This window comes from Hibiscus syriacus, unplaced genomic scaffold (assembly GCF_006381635.1).
Source record: "Hibiscus syriacus cultivar Baekdansim isolate YM2019G1 unplaced genomic scaffold, ASM638163v2 tig00110253_pilon, whole genome shotgun sequence".
In the NCBI taxonomy this organism is placed as follows: Eukaryota; Viridiplantae; Streptophyta; class Magnoliopsida; order Malvales; family Malvaceae; genus Hibiscus; species Hibiscus syriacus.
Window position 1 is genome coordinate 108,709 of NW_024062646.1, and position 18,489 is coordinate 127,197.

The 18,489-nt window shown below is 36.3% G+C and overlaps 1 protein-coding gene and 1 pseudogene across 1 annotated transcript; one reads left to right on the forward strand and one right to left on the reverse strand.

The window, feature by feature from the left end:
- Positions 1-11,810, forward strand: part of LOC120114879 — a 31,119-nt pseudogene extending 19,309 nt beyond the window's left edge.
- Positions 11,811-14,344: 2,534 nt separating this feature from the next.
- Positions 14,345-17,590, reverse strand: LOC120114888 (homeobox-leucine zipper protein HDG11-like). The gene is made up of 10 exons (XM_039135664.1): positions 17,294-17,590; positions 17,058-17,175; positions 16,778-16,966; positions 16,227-16,694; positions 16,030-16,131; positions 15,746-15,946; positions 15,481-15,661; positions 15,149-15,402; positions 14,970-15,059; positions 14,345-14,883 (listed from the first exon to the last, which is right to left on the reverse strand). The coding sequence occupies exons 1-10, from the start codon at positions 17,413-17,415 to the stop codon at positions 14,491-14,493; spliced, it is 2,118 nt and encodes a 705-aa protein (XP_038991595.1). The 5' UTR covers positions 17,416-17,590; the 3' UTR covers positions 14,345-14,490.
- Positions 17,591-18,489: the final 899 nt, after the last annotated feature.

Below are 18,489 nucleotides of genomic sequence, written 5' to 3' on the forward strand. Positions count from 1 at the left end.
CTCCATTTCTAGTGGCAAAGCCAGTTGATATGCCATTGGTCCAACTCTCTTTACGATCTCATATGGTTCGATGAATCTAGGACTAAGTTTTCCCTTACGTCCAAACCTCAAAACTTTCTTTCATAGAGGCACTTTGAGAAACACTTTATCTTCAACTTGATATTCTATCATTTTTCTCTTTAAATCTACGTATGATTTCTGTCTATCAACTGCTTCTTTGAGATTACTTTGAATTACTTGAACCTTTTCTTCCACTTCCTGGATCAACTCAGGACCGAGAATTTCTTTATCTTTAAGCTCGAACCAATTTAGGGGCATACAACATCTTCTTCTTCCATAAAGAGCTTCATAAGGAGCCATTTTGATACTTGATTGATAATTGTTGTTGTATGAAAACTCGGCAAGTGGTAAGTACCTCTCCCATGATCCTTTGAACTTAATAACTTAAGCTCTCAACATATTCTCCAAAATTTGGATTGTTCGCTCGGATTGCCCATCGGTTTGAGGATGAAATGTTGTACTAAAGTTCAACCGAGTTCCCAACGCTTTATGTAATGATTTCCAAAACTGTGAAGTAAATCTAGGATCTCGATCTGATACAATAGAAACATGTACTCCATGTAGACGTATAATCTCCCTGATATATAACTCGACATACTTATCCATGGTAAAATCAACTCGTACCGGAATAAAATGAGCTGACTTAGTCAATCTATCAACAATCACCCAGATGAAATCTCTTTTATTCGGAGTCAAAGGTAACCCTGTTACAAAATCCATTGCTACATTCTCTCATTTCCACTGAGGAATAGACATTGGTTTCAATAATCCTGATGGAACCTGATGTTCAGCTTTGACTTGCTGATATGTCAAACATTTGGATACGAATTTCGTAATGTCTTTCTTCATTCCAGGCCACCAATATCTACTCTTGAGATCCATATACATCTTATTTCCTCCCGGATGTATAGTCAATGGACTACAATGAGCTTCCGTTAACAAGTCTTTCTTCAACTCGTCATCATCTGGAATTACTAGCCTCCCTTGATAATATAGGTTTCCAGCAGCTTTCATTTCATAATCCGTAACCTCTCCATTCTTTATCTGATGTAGCTTCTTTGAATATTTTTCATCTCTAGCTTGCAATTCTTTAATTTGATCTAGCCATGATGGCTTGAGAGTCAATTCTGCACATATGGCACCGTCTCCTTTTAACGATAGTCTGGCTTCCAAAGCTCGTAAGGATGCAAACATCTTTCGACTTAAAGCATCCGCTACCACATTCGCTTTCCCTGGATGGAAATCGATCACTATATCATAATCATTTAAGAATTCCACCCATCTTCTCTGTCTTAAATTTAACTCCTTCTGAGTCATAAAATATTTCAAACTCTTATGGTCCGTATACAAGTAGCATCGTTCACCATACAAGTAGTGACGCCAGATCTTAAGAGCGAACACTACTGCAGCCATCTCCAGATCATGTGTTGGATAATTCTTCTCATGTGGTTTTAGTTACCTCGAAGCATAGGCCACCACCTTGCCTTCTTGCATTAACACGCATCCCAAACCATTATGAGACGCATCACTGTACACTACAAAGTTCTTGCCAGACTCAGGTTGGACTAACACTGGAGCTTCTGTCAAAATCCTCTTTAGCTTTTCAAAACTCTCTTGATACTCTGGAATCCAGGCAAAATTTACCTCTTTCCTCAATAACTTTGTTAGGGGTAATGCTATTATCGAAAAGTTTTTAACAAACCTTCGGTAATAGCCAGCTAACCCCAGAAAACTCCAGACTTCTGACACATTCTTTGGAACTTCCCACTCTAAAATGGCTTTGATCTTTTGAGGATCCACTCGAATTCCTTCTGCAGAAATTACATGTCCAAGGAACATCACTTCCTTCAACTAAAATTTACATTTAGAGAGTTTAGTATAAAGCTTCTTTTCTCTCAAAGTCTGTAAAAAAATCTTTAAATATCAACTATGCTCTTCTTCCGACTTTGAATACACTAAAATATCATCGATAAACACCACTACAAATTGATCCAAATAAGGTTGAAATATTCGTTTCATCAAATCCATGAAAGTAACCGGTGCATTCGTAATTTCAAAAGGTATCACAATAAACTCATAGTGACCATATCTCGTTCTGAATGTCGTCTTTGGAATATCTTTATCTTGAATTTTCAATTGATGGTAACCTGAACGTAGATCAATCTTTGAGAATACTGAAGCTCCCTTTAACTGATCAAATAAATCATCAATTTTGGGGAGGGGATACTTGTTCTTGATGGTCACTTTATTAAGTTGCCCAAAATCAATGCAAAGACGTATGGATCCATCATTCTTTTTTACGAACAAAACTGGAGCTCCCCACGGTGAGACACTTGGTCTGATAAACCCTTTTTCCAATAATTCTTGTAATTGGATCTTTAATTCTTGTAATTCTTTTGGGGCCATTTTGTATGGTGCCATGGCGATAGGTGCAGTTCCTGGAATTACCTTAATCTGAAATTCCACCTCTCTATATGGAGGCAAACCCGGTAATTCTGCAGGAAAAACGTTGGGAAACTCTCTAACTATAGGAATTTCTTCAATCCCCTTCTCTTTAGCTCTCACATCCAACACACTAGCAATAAACCCTTGACATCCCTACAACAATAACTTCTTTGCCGCCATCACTGATATTATATTAGCCAATGGGTTCCATCATTCACTAAATACAATAACTTCTATACCTTCTGAATTTCTCAACGTTACTCTTTTTAATCTACAGTCAACATTAGCATAATAATGATATAACCAGTATATTCCCAGCATCACCTCGAATTCATCAAAAGGTAATTTAATCAGATTAGCAGGGAATTCAATTCCCTAAATTCGTATGAGACACCCACGACATACCATATTAACCCAAGCACTGTGCCCTAACGGATTAGTCACTATCACGTCATTGCTAGTAGCTTTTAACTGAATATTTAATTCTCTCACTAACTTGCTACAAATGTAAGAATAATTAGACCCTGAATCAATCAATACAAAAACATTCTTGACGTACAGTTGAAAGGTACCTCCTATAATCTTCGGGTCATCTCTATCCTCGCTAGTCTTGAGATTATACACCCGAGCTGTGGAGCGTATCTCTTGTGGAGTCGAGGACTCTGATATACTTCTTCCTCTACCTCTACCTCTTCCCCTCGGAATAACCGAGGCAGACCTCTCTAGCAGTACCGATTCACTAGCTATCATAGGATAATCCCGAACAAAATGTCTGGTGTCCCCATATTTAAAACAGGCTCCAAAAAGCATTCTACATATGCCCGAATGGTTCCTTCCATAATGTCGACATTGTACGACTTGGCTCGGGTTAGATCTCCCAGCTCTAGATCCCACTAGTTGTGTTTGTCGACCCCCCATTTGATTTGATCCTCTTGCAGAATATGCACCTGACTTTGATCTCGCTTGGGGTCGAGAACTCACATCTCTGCCCCTTTTTGACGGTGCAATACTCAATGATGCACCCGATATTTTCGAAGTCTGAGCTCGGGAATCTCCTAACCTCTCATTCTGAGCTCTTTCAAGAGCTTTAGCACGATTCACCACTTCTTGAAATGAAGATAAGTTCAACACAACAAGCATTTCTTTTAAACAAGGATGCAATCCCTCTACAAACCACTCGCAAGCATCATTCTCTGTAGAAATTAACTCAGCAGCGAAGCGGCTCAACTTGTTGAATTCACATTCGTACTCATACACTGTACGATTTCATTACTTCAAGTTCATGAACTCAAGCTTCATTTGTCGAATGAATTGATCTCCGATGTATTTATGTTTAAATTCCTCTAAGAACAATGACCATGTTACCTAGTCACTAGTTATTCTCAATGTAACGTTGGTCCACCAAATCCTTACTTGCCCTCTCGGTAAGGAAACCACTACATCTAGCTTATCAGCATCGGAACAATAAAGTCCCTTAAGCATGATTTTCACGTCATTAAGCCAAAGGTCCGCAGTAACAAGACCTTATTCGGCTTCACCTCTAAACTATGGTGCTCCTAAACCCTTCAACTCCTTTGCAACATTCATTCTCGGAGTTGAAGTAACACAAGGTTGGAAACGCGCCAATACCGCGTCCAATATTTTGAAGAACACATTTTGATCTCTCACAGGCACTCCATAAGGTGCCTAATCTTCACTCTACCTGGCCAGGGCAGGTAAATTGCTACTTTCAGTGGGCCTATCATCTCCCGCTTCACTTCTAGAGCTACCATGTCTGGACATCTATAAAAACATACCCATATCATTCTATTAACAAACCAACATACTTATTATTCTATCAGATCAGAAGTTTTCACTATTTTGTTGGCATGTATACATTATACGACACTTTAGACTCTGGTTTATGCTGAGAATCGACTAAACCGTAGCTCTGATACCATTAAATGTAACACCCCCAACCCGTATCCGACCCGAATATGAGTTTGAGGTGTCACATTGACTTTTCAAACTTTAACTCTTGACAAAATTCAAGGAAAATTTAAAACTTTCATTAATATAAAAGCGATTTATTTACATGAATTGACCAAAACAACCAAAATCGATCAGAGCATTCATAACTGACACTTTTCTTACATGCCAACATACTATACACGACAAAATACATACTTTATCAGTTACTTCTGATCTGATCTTCTAGCAATGCTGCTGTTCTGGCCACCCTATTTCTGCTCTTCCTGATTCTTGGTACCTACATGTAAATCACTTACACGCTAAGTCACAGACTTAGTGAGGCATAAATAAACATATAACAATAATATCACGATCATACATTTCTATCAATCCACTAGGACATTGCGATGCACATGTAAATACCGCATTATGACATATGAGTAGGATATGCATGAATAAATAATTATATTTCATAAGAATTTCCTTTAGTTTATCTTTGGATTGCCCATGTATATTATTGAGAATAGAAGGTACGTGAGTACACTGAGGTTGTGCACAATGTTGTCACCACGGCTCGAATAAAATCCCACTAGGGGCACTGAATATTTGTCCCGAAGGACCACTGATAATCCCTCGACTCTTGGCATGACAATTATACCTACAGCTCTCACATTAAGTAACATGGGCTTAATTATAATACAATTCTCATTTTCATATCTCTTCTATCACTTTTCACATAAACACATAATTCATTTCATATGAGTACACATGATCATTTTCATTATTTCTCATACCTGAATGGATTCTCATATAATTGCATTCATTTTAATAAGTTCATATTAAAGCACGAATAAATTATGCATGAAAGCACTATAGCATTAATACATATATAAATATGCATGTACATGAATGTGAAATCATAAGTTTAACTATATGAGATAGACTCATCGCAAGTCTTATCTCAATACAATTTCATATGAGATATGCACTCACCTTAGCCTTCCTTTGACTCGATTCTAATCATTCGATTGTTCCGGAACAAGATTACGTTCTATATCTACATAGAAATACATTGGTACATATCAATATACTAATTGATATATTCTAAGCTAACACTCCTTAGGCTAAAAAGAAAGTTATTTTCATCTTTTAATGAAGGTATGCATCGATGCACTGCATAGTGTATCGATGCATCCCTTAACGTGTGCATCGATACACTATCTATGCATCAGTACACAAATCACATTCAATGTTTGGATTTTAAGAGAGTGCATCGATGCACTCCTCCCGCATCGATGCAGTAATTGCATTCGATGCTCATTTATTTGAGAGTACATCGGTACACATTGAATGTGTATCGATGCACTCAACCCATAAATGTTATTTTGAGTACGAAAATCCCTTCATAATCCTCTCAACACTTCCTATTTCACCTCCTTTTATATCTCTAACTTGCATACACCTGCTTGAACTAATTATTATCCATTCAATACCTCTAAAACTTAAAAATCCAATCCTCCATATAAAATTCAAGAATCTCACTCAAATTCCAACATGTTCTAATTCTAATTCTAACACTTCATATCCCTCAATCAAGTTGGTGACAGGTCAAATTCAACTTTCAATTCTCATTATGAACTTTATTTCAAAATTTCATTCAAGAACTCCTAACCTTTAATTCTTCCTACACCTTTCATCTTGTTGTTTTAAAGCAAATTAAACTTTCCTTAAGCTTAATTAGCATTTAATGATCAAAACCAAACTTAAATTTCAACTAACAATCAGCTTATGAGAAATCTCACCTTTGATATGAGTCTTCACGTGTGGTGAATAGAAGAAAAGAAGAGAACTCTGGAATCTTATGCGTTTCTCTCTTCACTCCACGTGGAAACATATATATAACCATAACAATTAAATTATTTCCCTTGTCAATGACCATTTTGTCCTTCTATTCCTTCTTCTTTTCAATTTGATACTACACCGCATTTTTCATATAAGTCCTTAACTATTCAATTATTATACTTTAATCACCAAATTCTGAAACTTTATAATTTAATCACTAATCCGGTATTGAGGATATTACACATCGTCTAAAATGTTTACAGTGTTTCCTTGTGTATTGGAGTTTTTATTTAGACTCCAACAATCCTTCTTCAAGTGACTCTTCTTTCCACAGTTGTAGCACTTTAAATTCTTCTTGCTCCTCGACTTCGATCTACCATGTTTGTGACTGCTACTTTGGCCACGTTCTGTTGATCTCCCTTTCATCGTTGTCAATGCTTCTGCTTGTTGCAGATTTACTTGTTTATCTTCTTTGTTCTTGTGCCAATTTTCTTCTTGTAAAACAGCAGCTGCAACGTCATCGAAGACTAGACTGGTGACATTAATGTTTATCAAGTTGATGATGAGTTGATCATACGAATCAGATAGACTTTAAAGTAGAAGTTCAGCACGTTCTTGTTCTCTTATTGTACATCTTAAGGATGTAAACTGAGAAAATAACGTGTTCAGTGTGTTTAAATGCTCCGTCACTGAAGTAGATTATGACATCCGGAGAATGTACAATTTCCTCTTAAGGAAAATTTTATTGTGCAACGATGTGGCCTCGTACAATTTGGTGAGATGATCCCATATCTACTTAGTTGTCTTCTTCTCCTCGATGCTTGACAATACTTCATATGCTAATGCTAGATGAAAGTTTTCCATAACATTCCCGTCTATTTTGATCCATTTGTTGTCATCTTTGAAATCTATCGGTCTTTCACTGATAGCTGCTAGACAACCGTCTTTCCTCAGGATGACCTTCATCTTCAATTTCCACAATGAGAAATTTCTCCCATTTAACTTTTCAATATCAAATTTCGTTGCCATAGCTTCTATTTCGGATAGCTCATACTATTTCACTATCGTGAATAGTTCTATGGAACCTTTAAAGAATGTGTAAATACCTTCTTATTTTCTTATGTTAGAGGATCGACCTTTTGGTGGCAACCACAAAGACAATAAGTAGATATTACACACTCTAATCTGGCTCTGGTGCCAATTGTTGCGGAAGACGGCTATCGGATAGAACAAAATCACAATTAATAATTTTGAGAAAATAAAATTGAAGATAAAGAAGACACAAATTTTACGTGGAAAACCCCTGAATAATATAGGGTAAAAACTACGGGCAACGGTAGAAGAATTTTACTATGAGAAAATAGGAATTACAACTTCTCTCAATCTAACAAGGAGAAAACAATGATAATTCTCTCTTGATAAAAAAGAGAAAATAACTCCCAAGAAACTCTCTAAATTCTCAAGTATTGGGAGAAAACTAAAATGATTTGGGATGGTTTTGAAGCTAAATGGGATAGGATATTTATAGTTGAAGCTTAAGGATTAATCTTGTAAATACCCTAAAGTATAAAGATTAATTTTAGCAATTTTATCATTTATTATTTTAACAATTTGGTGGCCAAATTTGACTAAATTAGCATCCCCATGTTAATTAGCCGCCCATGCATTGAATTTTCAACATATCATACATAAATTATTATTTTATCTTAATTTATATAAAAAAATCAATAAAATTTTTAATATTATTATTGGATGTAAACAATTTTAGAGTAAAATATAGTGATCTGGGCAGGGAAGGTTAGTTCCCAACGCTGCGAAATTCCCATCTGGGATGAAGGCATTAGCTTATTATCTCCACAGCAAAGGATTAAAATTTTGGCATTTACGCTGATGCAGGGTGTGCAATTTTATTATTATTTAACTTTTTCAATTTCACACACACGCACATATGTAATTCTTAAATCTGCGTTTGACTTTTGAAGAACTAGAACATGTACCGGGACCATGCCTGGATCATTAGATCACGAGGGGCAAGACGTAGAAACGTCTGCTTCCTGGGTAGTTATCCATTTCATCAAATTAGTATGCTCAGATATATTTTAATTAAGGGCAAAGTATACAAATGTCAAATGGTTCCTCAATTATAAGGGTTCATCCACAATTAAAAAGTTATAAAATGGTCTTCCGATTATAGGATATTATTTTGTTGAGTTTCCGGCTATTAAAAATTATAAAATGATCCCCTGACTATCCATACATTTCAAACTTGTCATTCTCTTTTAAAAAATTGACGACGGTCTGGGTTTGACGTTAACCTGTTGACTAGGATATGATAGTCGTTTGAGATTTTTTATCAGATTTTATCATATCACAGTCAGGAGGTTAACGTCCAGCTCAGATCGCCGTCAAGTTTTTAATATAAAAGGACAAGTTTGGAATATATGAATAGTTGATTGACCATTTTGTAACTTTTAATAGTCGGGGACTCAACAAAGTAATACCCTATAACTAGGGGATCATTTTGTAACTTTTTATAATCGAGAGACTCAACAAAGTAATATTCTATAGTCGGGAGACTATTTGTGTACTTTACCCTTTAATTAACTAGATATTAGTTATTTGAGAGTAGCTTTTGGTTTATATTATATATGTAGGGCGTCGACTACTTGAAGTATGACAACTGCCAGAATAATGGTATAAACCCAGAAGATAGGTAATCAGATAATTTTTTTCCTTTGTTTTTTTTAATTCATTTGTTGCCTTAAAAATATGTAATTAATTTCATATTGGCCGTAGGTACAAGAAAATGAGTGAAGCACTTTTGATGACAGGGAGACTCATATTTTTCTCCGTATGTGAATGGTAATATATTCAATTTATATCTAATTTTATATATTGTTAATGGATGGCAAAATCAAACAAATAATGAAAGCGAAATAATTAATTAGTAAAATAGGGCACTTTCATATTTATTTTGAAATCTAAGTCATATATTATAATATACGTAAAATTTATCATGTAAATGTAATGAGTTTCATAAAAATATATTTTAAACAATAGAATTTGTCATATGAAATAGATCAAAATTATATATAACTCGTCACCTTCATATGAACAATTTCACGTACTTTATAACAAATGATCTAGATCTCAAAATAATTCTCGACTACTCTTTTTTTTTTTTACTCCATATGTGTTATTTACCTACTTTTATATATTGACCTGCCTAATTGGAAAATGTCGGGGGAAAGAATATGGCGGCTACTTGGGGAAATGACATGGCAAATAGTTGGAGAACATCCGGAGACATTCGTGATGGTTGGGATAGGTAACTTAATAATAATAATAATAATAATTAATATAAAAAATAATTATTCTTAATTTCAGTTTTATTTAATATTTGTAATGATTTCTTGTTATTTCAAGCAGCATGGTATTGAGTGCTGATCGAAATGATGAATGGGCATCTTATGCTGGACCAGGAGGTTGGAATGGTAATTAATTCAAACATTGAATTAATCTTGAGATATATATTTAATTGAGTTTGTATTTAGGGTAAATTACAAATTTCATCTTACTTTTCTCTCCTATTTTGCTCACTTAACTTTAAAAGTTTTCAATTTCCTCATTGAACTTAATACATTGAGTTTTTTTGTCACTGAACTTTACTCTCTCTCTTATTTTGGTCACTTCGCCGTTAAATAGTTAACGGCATTAAAAACGATGTTTTGCATCTATATAACAACCAAGTTTAACGCCATTAACTATTTAACTGAGTTTATTTGAGTTTGTATTTATTAGTGTAGAAATTTTATATAATCAGATCCAAATATCTTAGAAGTTGGGAAGGGAGGAATGACATTAGAAGAGTATCGTTCGCATTTTACCATATGGGCACTGGCTAAGGTACACACCAAACACCTTAATTAAATTACATTTTATATAATGACTTAAATACTATATGTTTATGTTGATAGGCTCCTTTAATAATTGGGTGTAGCATACCAAATATGAGCAATGATGCTTTTGAAATACTAAGCAATGAAGTGATTGTAGTAAATCAAGGTATGACCCAGACTTATTTGCAAATTCAATTAAAGCAACTTAATTAATAAGCTAATAATAAGCTGTGACCAGACCAGCTAGGTGTTCAAGGCAAAAAAAGTGAAGAAAGATGTACATTTAGAGGTTTGTTTCTTCATCACTAAAAATCAGTTTTAAAAACGTCGGTTTCAAAAAATTTATTTTCCTAGATAAAATTTGATCTCATCTAATTGAGGGTAAATTACGTGTTTAGTACTTAAACTATCTATTTTGGCTTGTTTTAGTACCTAAACTTCTAATTTTTTTTCAAAACCATACCTATCGTTTAGTTTTTGTTTCATTTTAGTATCTCACTGTTACAATTTTTATGGGTAAAATACATCATTCATAACTCAAGTATCTTCTCTCTCCAGTTTTGATACTAAAATTAAAAAAAATTCAATTTAACTACTCAACTTTCAAATTGCTCATATTTTATTCACTCTAATTTATTTTATTAATAATTTTTGTGACATGACATTTTTATTATTATTTTATTAATATATAATTAAAAACAAAAAAATAAATCTGGAAGTTAGAGTGGTTAAATTAGGAGTAATTTAAAAGTTAAGTAATTAAATTAAGAAAATTAAACTTTAATAACCAAAATAGGAGTGAGAAGATAGTTGAGTGATGAATGATGCAATTTAATCATAAAAAAGGTGCCACATGCAAATCACCCGTTAAATTTTTAACGACGAGATACTAAAATAAAACAAAAACTAAACTTTAGATATGCTTTTGAAAAAATTGAAAGTTTAAATACTAAAATGGATCAGAACATATATTTTAAGTACCAAATGCGTAATTTACCCTTTAATTTTATCAAAAACCGCACGAAGCAATAGACCTCAATGATTAAAGAATTTGTTGTTATCTCTTAAAGTCTCAAGTTTGAACACCGTATATACGGATATATGAGACTTCATTATCAAAGAGTAAAAAAAAATATTCGAGATTTTTTTCATTCAATTTTGTGTATTTTAGGTTTGGGCTGGTCCTCTGCATAACAATAGTTAGTTCTATGGAACAGAGGTTCCAAAAAAGCACCGGTAACCGCTTTCTGGTCAGACATCAGCCTCGATCCAACGGTTGCCGTGAAGGCACGGGATCGATGGACGGTGAGTGATCTATTTTAATGGTTTATTTAAGTATGAATTAAAGTTTGGGTTTATGGAGATATACATAAAATGTGGACTTATTTAAACAATTTTATAAAGTTTAGGGATTTTCTATCGTTTTGCCCTATATTTTATAAAATCATACTACCAAACCAATGCTTGTTTTGCAAACAGCATTCGAGTCAATACGCATTGAGACACCAATTATCAGCTCATTTGGACCCGCATGCCTCCAAAATGTACATCCTTTCTCCCCATTGAACAACTTCACATGATGCGACGCATCATAGACATAAGATTTTATTTGAGTTAATTTGTGCGTAAAACCCCCCTTTATTCTACCTTATTGATAGGTTGAATCAATAATAAATAAAGGGTAACTTTGTAAAGTTGTCTAATAACCTCAGTGACCAAAAATGTCTTATAATATACGATTTTAACCAACTTTTTTTGGATTTGCCAAAATGACCAACTAAATCGCAATGCGATCGATAATTCGCAGCGTGATCTCCGGTATCGCAAATCAGTTTCCAGATTCGCAACGCGAACTTCGACTATCGCATTGCGATTTATTCCAAGTTCGTTGCGATAGTCGAAGTTCGCGTTGCGATTTATTCTAAATTCCTTGCGATTTATTCCAAGTTTGCGTTGCGATAGTCGAAGTTCGCGCTGCAATTTATTCCAAGTTCGTTGCGATAATCCAAAATCGCAACGACGATATTGCATTTAATTCTTAAGAATTTTCTCTAAAAAGATAGTATTCGCGCGGACGTGTCGAAGACACGTATTACCACGACCACGACCACGACCACAACCCCGACCCGAGACGAGACGAGATAGACAGCGGCGGCGGCGCGCGAGAGTCCCCCTTGTTCTCTATCACTCAACAAGGAAGTGGGAAAGCCAAACCTTAAATACATTCTCAATAGTGTTTCCAATACTATGTGGGATTGAGCATTACCAACACTTGTTCCCAATACTATGTGAGATTGAGCCTTAAATAGTGATATTATTTTTGAATGTTTTGCTTAAAATTACAATAATCGCGATTGATTGTAGATTGACATTTAATTATGACATATTTAATCGTATAATACTAATGCAATTGGTTGTTGATTTAGTTGTTTTAAAGTGCATGATTGTTAATTGTTTCCTGAATAATCACATTGTATTGGAAACAAGTGTTGGTAATGCTCAATCTCACATAGTATTGGAAACACTATTGGGAATGATATTTAAGGCTTGGCTTTCCAACTTCCTTGTTGAGTGATAGATAACAAGGGAGACTCTCGCGCGTCGCCGCCGCCGCCGTCCGTCTCGTCTCGTGGTCGTAGTAATACGTGTCTTTGACACGTCCGCGCGAATACTATCTTTTTAGAGAAAATTCTTAAAAAAACAAATGCAATACAACCAGTCGTTGCGATTTTGGACTATCGCAATGCGATAGTCGACTATCGCAATGCGAACTTGGACTATCGCAATGCGATAGTCGACTATCGCAATGCGAACTTGGACTATCGCAATGCGAATATGTAAATCGCAATGCGATAGTCCAAGTTCGCATTGCGATAGTCCAAGTTCGCATTGCGATAGTCGACTATCGCATTGCGATTTACATATTCGCATTGCGATAGTCCAAGTTCGCATTGCGATAGTCGACTATCGCATTGCGATTTACATATTCGCATTGCGATAAATCGCAATGCGATAGTCCAAGTTCGCATTGCGATAGTCGAAGTTCGCGTTGCGAACCTGAAAACTGATTTGCGATACCGGAGATCGCGTTGCGAATTATCGATCGCATTGCGATTTAGTTGGTCATTTTAACAAATCCAAAAAAAATTAGTTAAAATCGTATATTATAAGGCATTTTTGGTCAATGAGGTTATTTTCTCTTTGGAATATCATTAATGCTAAATGTATATTTATGATGTAAATGTGTATGAAAATAAATTTAATAAATTAGAAAGAGTTAATTGCACAATATTCCCTCAAAGTATGACCTTCATTTTAAATTGGTCCTTAAACATTTAAATATTATAATTTAATCCCTAAACAATGACTATCATTTTAAATTAATCCTCAAACTTTTGAACATTTCAATTTTATCCCAGCCTATATCATTCATTTTAAATTGGTCCCTAAACTTTTTAAATATTCCAATTTCATCCTCAAACTATATGTATATACTAATCACATCTATTATTAATAAAATTGGTAGGTCAAATTATATTATTATGTGTTTGAAAAAAAACAAAATTTAGGTTAAATTATGCTTGAAATTGATTATATATTTGCATTAATTTGGAGATTAAATTGAAATGTTTAAAAGTTTGGGGGCCAATTTAGAAAGAGAGTCATGGTTTAAGGAATGTAATTAGAATATTCAAAAGTTTTAAGACTAATTTAAAATGAGAGTTATAGTTTAGGAATGAAATTAGAATATTCAAAAGTTTAAAGATCAATTTAAAATGAAAGTCGTAGTTTAAAGACATATTATGCAATTAACTCTTATAAAAGATCAATAAGTCCAGCCCAACCTGAAAAAATATGACCAATGATAATATAATTATTGAAAGAGAAAAGAGCAGAGTCCATGGACAGAAGTCAATACCCGAACCATACAATGGAGGTGAGGTCCAGCAGCAAGGACAGTGAAAGACAAATAGTATTATATGGTGCGTTCTTGACTTCTCTTTTAATGCTACCAGCCACTCTTCTTCCAAGGTAAATTGCAAAAAAGAAAAAGAAACCGAAAATGCCTTCGTAAGAAAACGCCTCCAAAGTAAATAAAAACATTAGTTGGTGGTGGAGATGAAAGGGACAGCAGCACCAGCAAGCAGTAAAGAAACAGGTTCAGCTCTTTGATGAGAGGGGGCAGTGCCAGAGCAGGGGCATTCAAAGTCCCCAACTAACCTCAAACACTCCACATTCAATACCACACACGCTCAGACTTTATATCATCTTTTGAATTCGAGGATACGGGTCGTCAGGAACTCGGACAATTCAAAGCGGCCTTGATTTGCTGGACCGTGGTGCCGATAAGGTTATTAACAGTTGTCACCGAGTCCATGTTCAGTTTAGCAGATGGCAAGCTGCTCACTAGGATCTGAAACGCTACTGTAATTAGTGAACCCCCGGATCGTCCCATGCTCCCATGTGCGCTGGAGCTCGTTGACGCTCCTTCCCCACCTTGGTCCGGATGGCCGTCGGGTGAGATTGTGAAACCGGATGGGAGTAATGGGATGTATGAAGGGTCTTCTCCACTCATTGCTACATTAATGGCTGGCAAATCTACCGGGCAGTAAACTACGAGTGAACCTGAACTGTCTATGCAGCTCTCTTGAAGTATTAGCATGTTGTTGTGACTTGTATTAAAGGCCTATTCAGAGAACAAAAAATTCTTATTAAACCAAAGTTCTGAAGTGAAGAACACAAAGGAAAATGCTTTGATTTCGGGGATCTTACTTGTAAAACGGATATGCAATTGCCTGGATGCGACCCGTTTGCAATATGAGCAACCTCTTGCACTGCATTGCCATTGGATAGAACATCCCACTAAAGAAAATGACAGATTATTAAGTTCAATATATATATACAAGGCAGAATAATATACATATACTTGACATTTACAGATCTGAATATACCTGCGGTCGTGTTCTTTCATCCTTGAAGAAATTGAATACATTTTGTGGACTAACAGGAAGCCAGAAGGTGGTAGCTGCACTAAGAACTATACCGTTAGAACTCTTATGAACAGTCACCCGGACACCGACTTCATTCAAACCAGAAAGTGTTGTCCACCGATGACTATTTGATGTGCTGATGCTTGTGCAGAAATTGGTGACCATCCTTTGAGCCAGCTTCATCATGCTTCTCTTACCATCGGGAGAAGGAATTACTGCAACATTACGAAATTTTATTTAAGAGCTCAAGAGAAGTAGTAACTGAGTCTGTAGATGAATTACTAAATATTTACCTCCCCCAAGATCCCGGGTTGAAGTGTTTGATACCATTAGGCAAGCAAACCTCTCGCACATCCTCTGAAGAGTCGCAAGCCACCGTTCTGCACCAAATGCCAAACCACTATGCACAAGATCCCTATAGAGTCTATGAATTGGAGCCTTGTCTTCAATCTCCACATGCTCCAACCATGTAACCTATGAGCATTTAGACGTACATTTGAGATTATTGTTGTGCAAAACCGAGCATGCAAAACATTAGGAGAATAAAATTTGAGCAACCTTGGAATAACCATTAGGCATGTCTTGAATCAAGCATCCAGAAGGAAGCCTATGAGATCGACATTGGGAGGCAAATTGCGGCAAATCATATGTAACATTCACTATAGCCCATAACCCTTGCTCAATTTGCTGACAGTATCGAAGGATACAAAATTCACGTGTAGGTACTAGTGGGGAGAGCACCTGCAACTCTTCATACATCTGCAAAACGAGACGAGAACTAGTATAGGAAAGAGGTGAAAAGAAAAAATGGTATGAATAAACAAAAGGCAAAGCACAATTACCAATTGCAAAGAACCACTGTGGGTACCCAACATCCCAGATGAAATTACTTCGATTGTCTTGGCAATCGACACAATGGTAGGGAATAGCTCCACCCATTTGTTCTGCAAAAGGAGTAGTAGTTTCTCCATTAAAATTTCAAATTCCGATCAATACCGAAAAGAAGGGTTCAACGTAACGGATAAATTTGTCAACTTACTGAATCCATGAACATGTCAACCAATGCCAAACCATTCATGATGACAACACCAGAGTCTCTTGAAGCTTCAATCCTAACATTGGGAGATTTGAAGTGGGTATTAGGCCTAGGGAAAATTCTTTCATAGGTTTCGAGATTAAGAACATCTCTGCCATCATTAGTGGACTTGATCCATAAAGGTTCATTGCTCTGCAAGAGCCTGAGCATTTCTTCCATTGCATTCGCAGCAATATCGGACATGAGGGACTTGTCCATGTCCGAGATAACAACTGGCTGGAAAGGTAAATTCGGAATTGACGAGGAGCTTCCGGGGAGAAGATCAAGATCAAGGGAAGGGCCAGAAACACCATAGCCATCGAAACTCGTCATCCTAAAATCCAATGAAGAGAAATGAACGGGCTGTACTGGTGGGAGTTGGGATATTGGCCTCCCTATGTACTTGGCTGCAATGCTAGATACTCTATCAAGCTGAAAAAGTGAAACAAAAAAAAACATAAACATACTAAAAAATCATCATTAATATCATCATTATTGGAGAACAAAGGATAAACCTCCTCCTTTAATTGGGCATTTTCCATCCTCAATTTCTGGTCATCAAAATAGGAATCCTCGGTGACAGGAGGGCCACCGCAAGAAGGGCAAATGACATTTTTCAGCGCTTCTCGGATGGCTATGTTTTCGCATCGGATCTTATCGTTCTCGGTACGAAGAGAACGGTTATCGGCTCTTTCGTGTTGTGCCTGAGGAAACACCATGACGACAAGTGACTGAATGAATAAAGGAGAAGAAAGAGAAAAGGAATAAAAGAGCATAAGTCCCCGCTGAACCCACCTTCATCTGGGTCCTTCTGTTTTGAAACCAAAACTTGATCTGCCTGGGTGCCAGTCCCAGCTCCCTGCTCAGCTGTAGCCTTTGCTTCTCATCTGGGTGCGGACATTCCTTGAACATTCTTCACGTTTTCACCAACAAAACACAGAGGGAACGAAAAAAATAAAGCGATTCTTTATTCAAACAAAAACAAACAAAACAAGCGAAGGAAGAAAGGCCAGCCGACAGTGTTTTCTTACAATTCAAGCCGCTGAATCTGATGAGCAGTGTGGCGATGGTAAGGCTTGCTCCTCCGGGAAGGGTCGGAGGCGTCGTGGCCCCCACCGGACCCACTCCCTCCTCCTCCGCTTCCGTAATCCATATATGGACTGCACCGTCTCCCTTCCAAAAACACCTTAAAAAGAATCGCAAAAAGATGAAAAGAAAGAAAAAAAACACTCTTTTATTCCATAGGATCACACATTCTGATTTCAGCACCGCCCATCATCACTAAAAAAAAGATAGAATCTTTTGTATCTAATATACTGAGAGATGAAAAGCAAGGACAAAGAAAGAGTTTTGGTATGGAAAAAAAGGTATTTAATCAAGTTTTGGAAGTAAAAAAAAGGGGTGAATAAGAAAGACAGTGGGCATGATTTGGGGTGAGAGTGAGTGTAGGCAGAAAATGGGTTTTTTCGAAATGTTTTAGTTGTGTAAATGTAGGAGGAAAGAGTCAAAGAGAAGCAGCAACGCAGAGAAAGGCTCCTTTCCTTTCCCTCTTGCCTGCTCTCTCCACTCACCAAAACAACTCGGTATTTGCATCTCACACACTCAGACACTTAGTAGTGAGTGTTATTTTGCTTCTGCTTCGTTAAAGCTCCAACCTTCATGCATTCTTTACATCTATCTCTCTTCCTTGTTCTCCTCTGTCTTGTTCTTCAACATTATGTGTGCAACTGAAGGGTTTTAAAAGACCATTTGCATTGGCCTCGTTCGGACACGTTCATCATCCATCATCCATCATCCATCATACATGGGCTTTTCGAACTAAAACCTTTCTTCACTTTCTCTCTTTTACTTATATCTATCAATGCTTTTAATTCATATGACTATCTAGTTCAATTGACAGAGCATAAGGATTTTAATTTTGAGGTCGTGAGATCGAGTTTTACGGATGGTATTTTATAATTCAGATGACTTCTACGAAAGTTGCTCTTAACTTGATGTTGAGGACAACCTATTATCTTACCTTTCCCTTACTCTATTACATATGAGAATAAGGGACATCTAGGGATGGCAAACAGGTACAGTTTTGTGGATTCCGCACCGCATCCGCTCCAATTGGAGCAGGGATGGGTATAATTTTAGCGGGTAGTGGACGGGTGTGGATTTATAAAGTGGTACCCGTCGTGGGTGGTGGGCGGGTAATGGGTTTGAGACATTACCCGCCCCGCAT

Excerpts from the sequence above, each read along its gene's own strand:
- LOC120114888 (XM_039135664.1), bottom strand. The coding sequence starts at position 17,415 with ATGGATTACGGAAGCGGAGGAGGAGGGAGTGGGTCCGGTGGGGGCCAC. Across the intron at positions 16,695-16,777 it reads ATGCCCAATTAAAGGAGGAG|CTTGATAGAGTATCTAGCAT; the intron begins GTTTATCCTTTG and ends TCACTTTTTCAG. Across the intron at positions 15,662-15,745 it reads TGCCTAATGGTTATTCCAAG|GTTACATGGTTGGAGCATGT; the intron begins GTTGCTCAAATT and ends AAATGCTCATAG.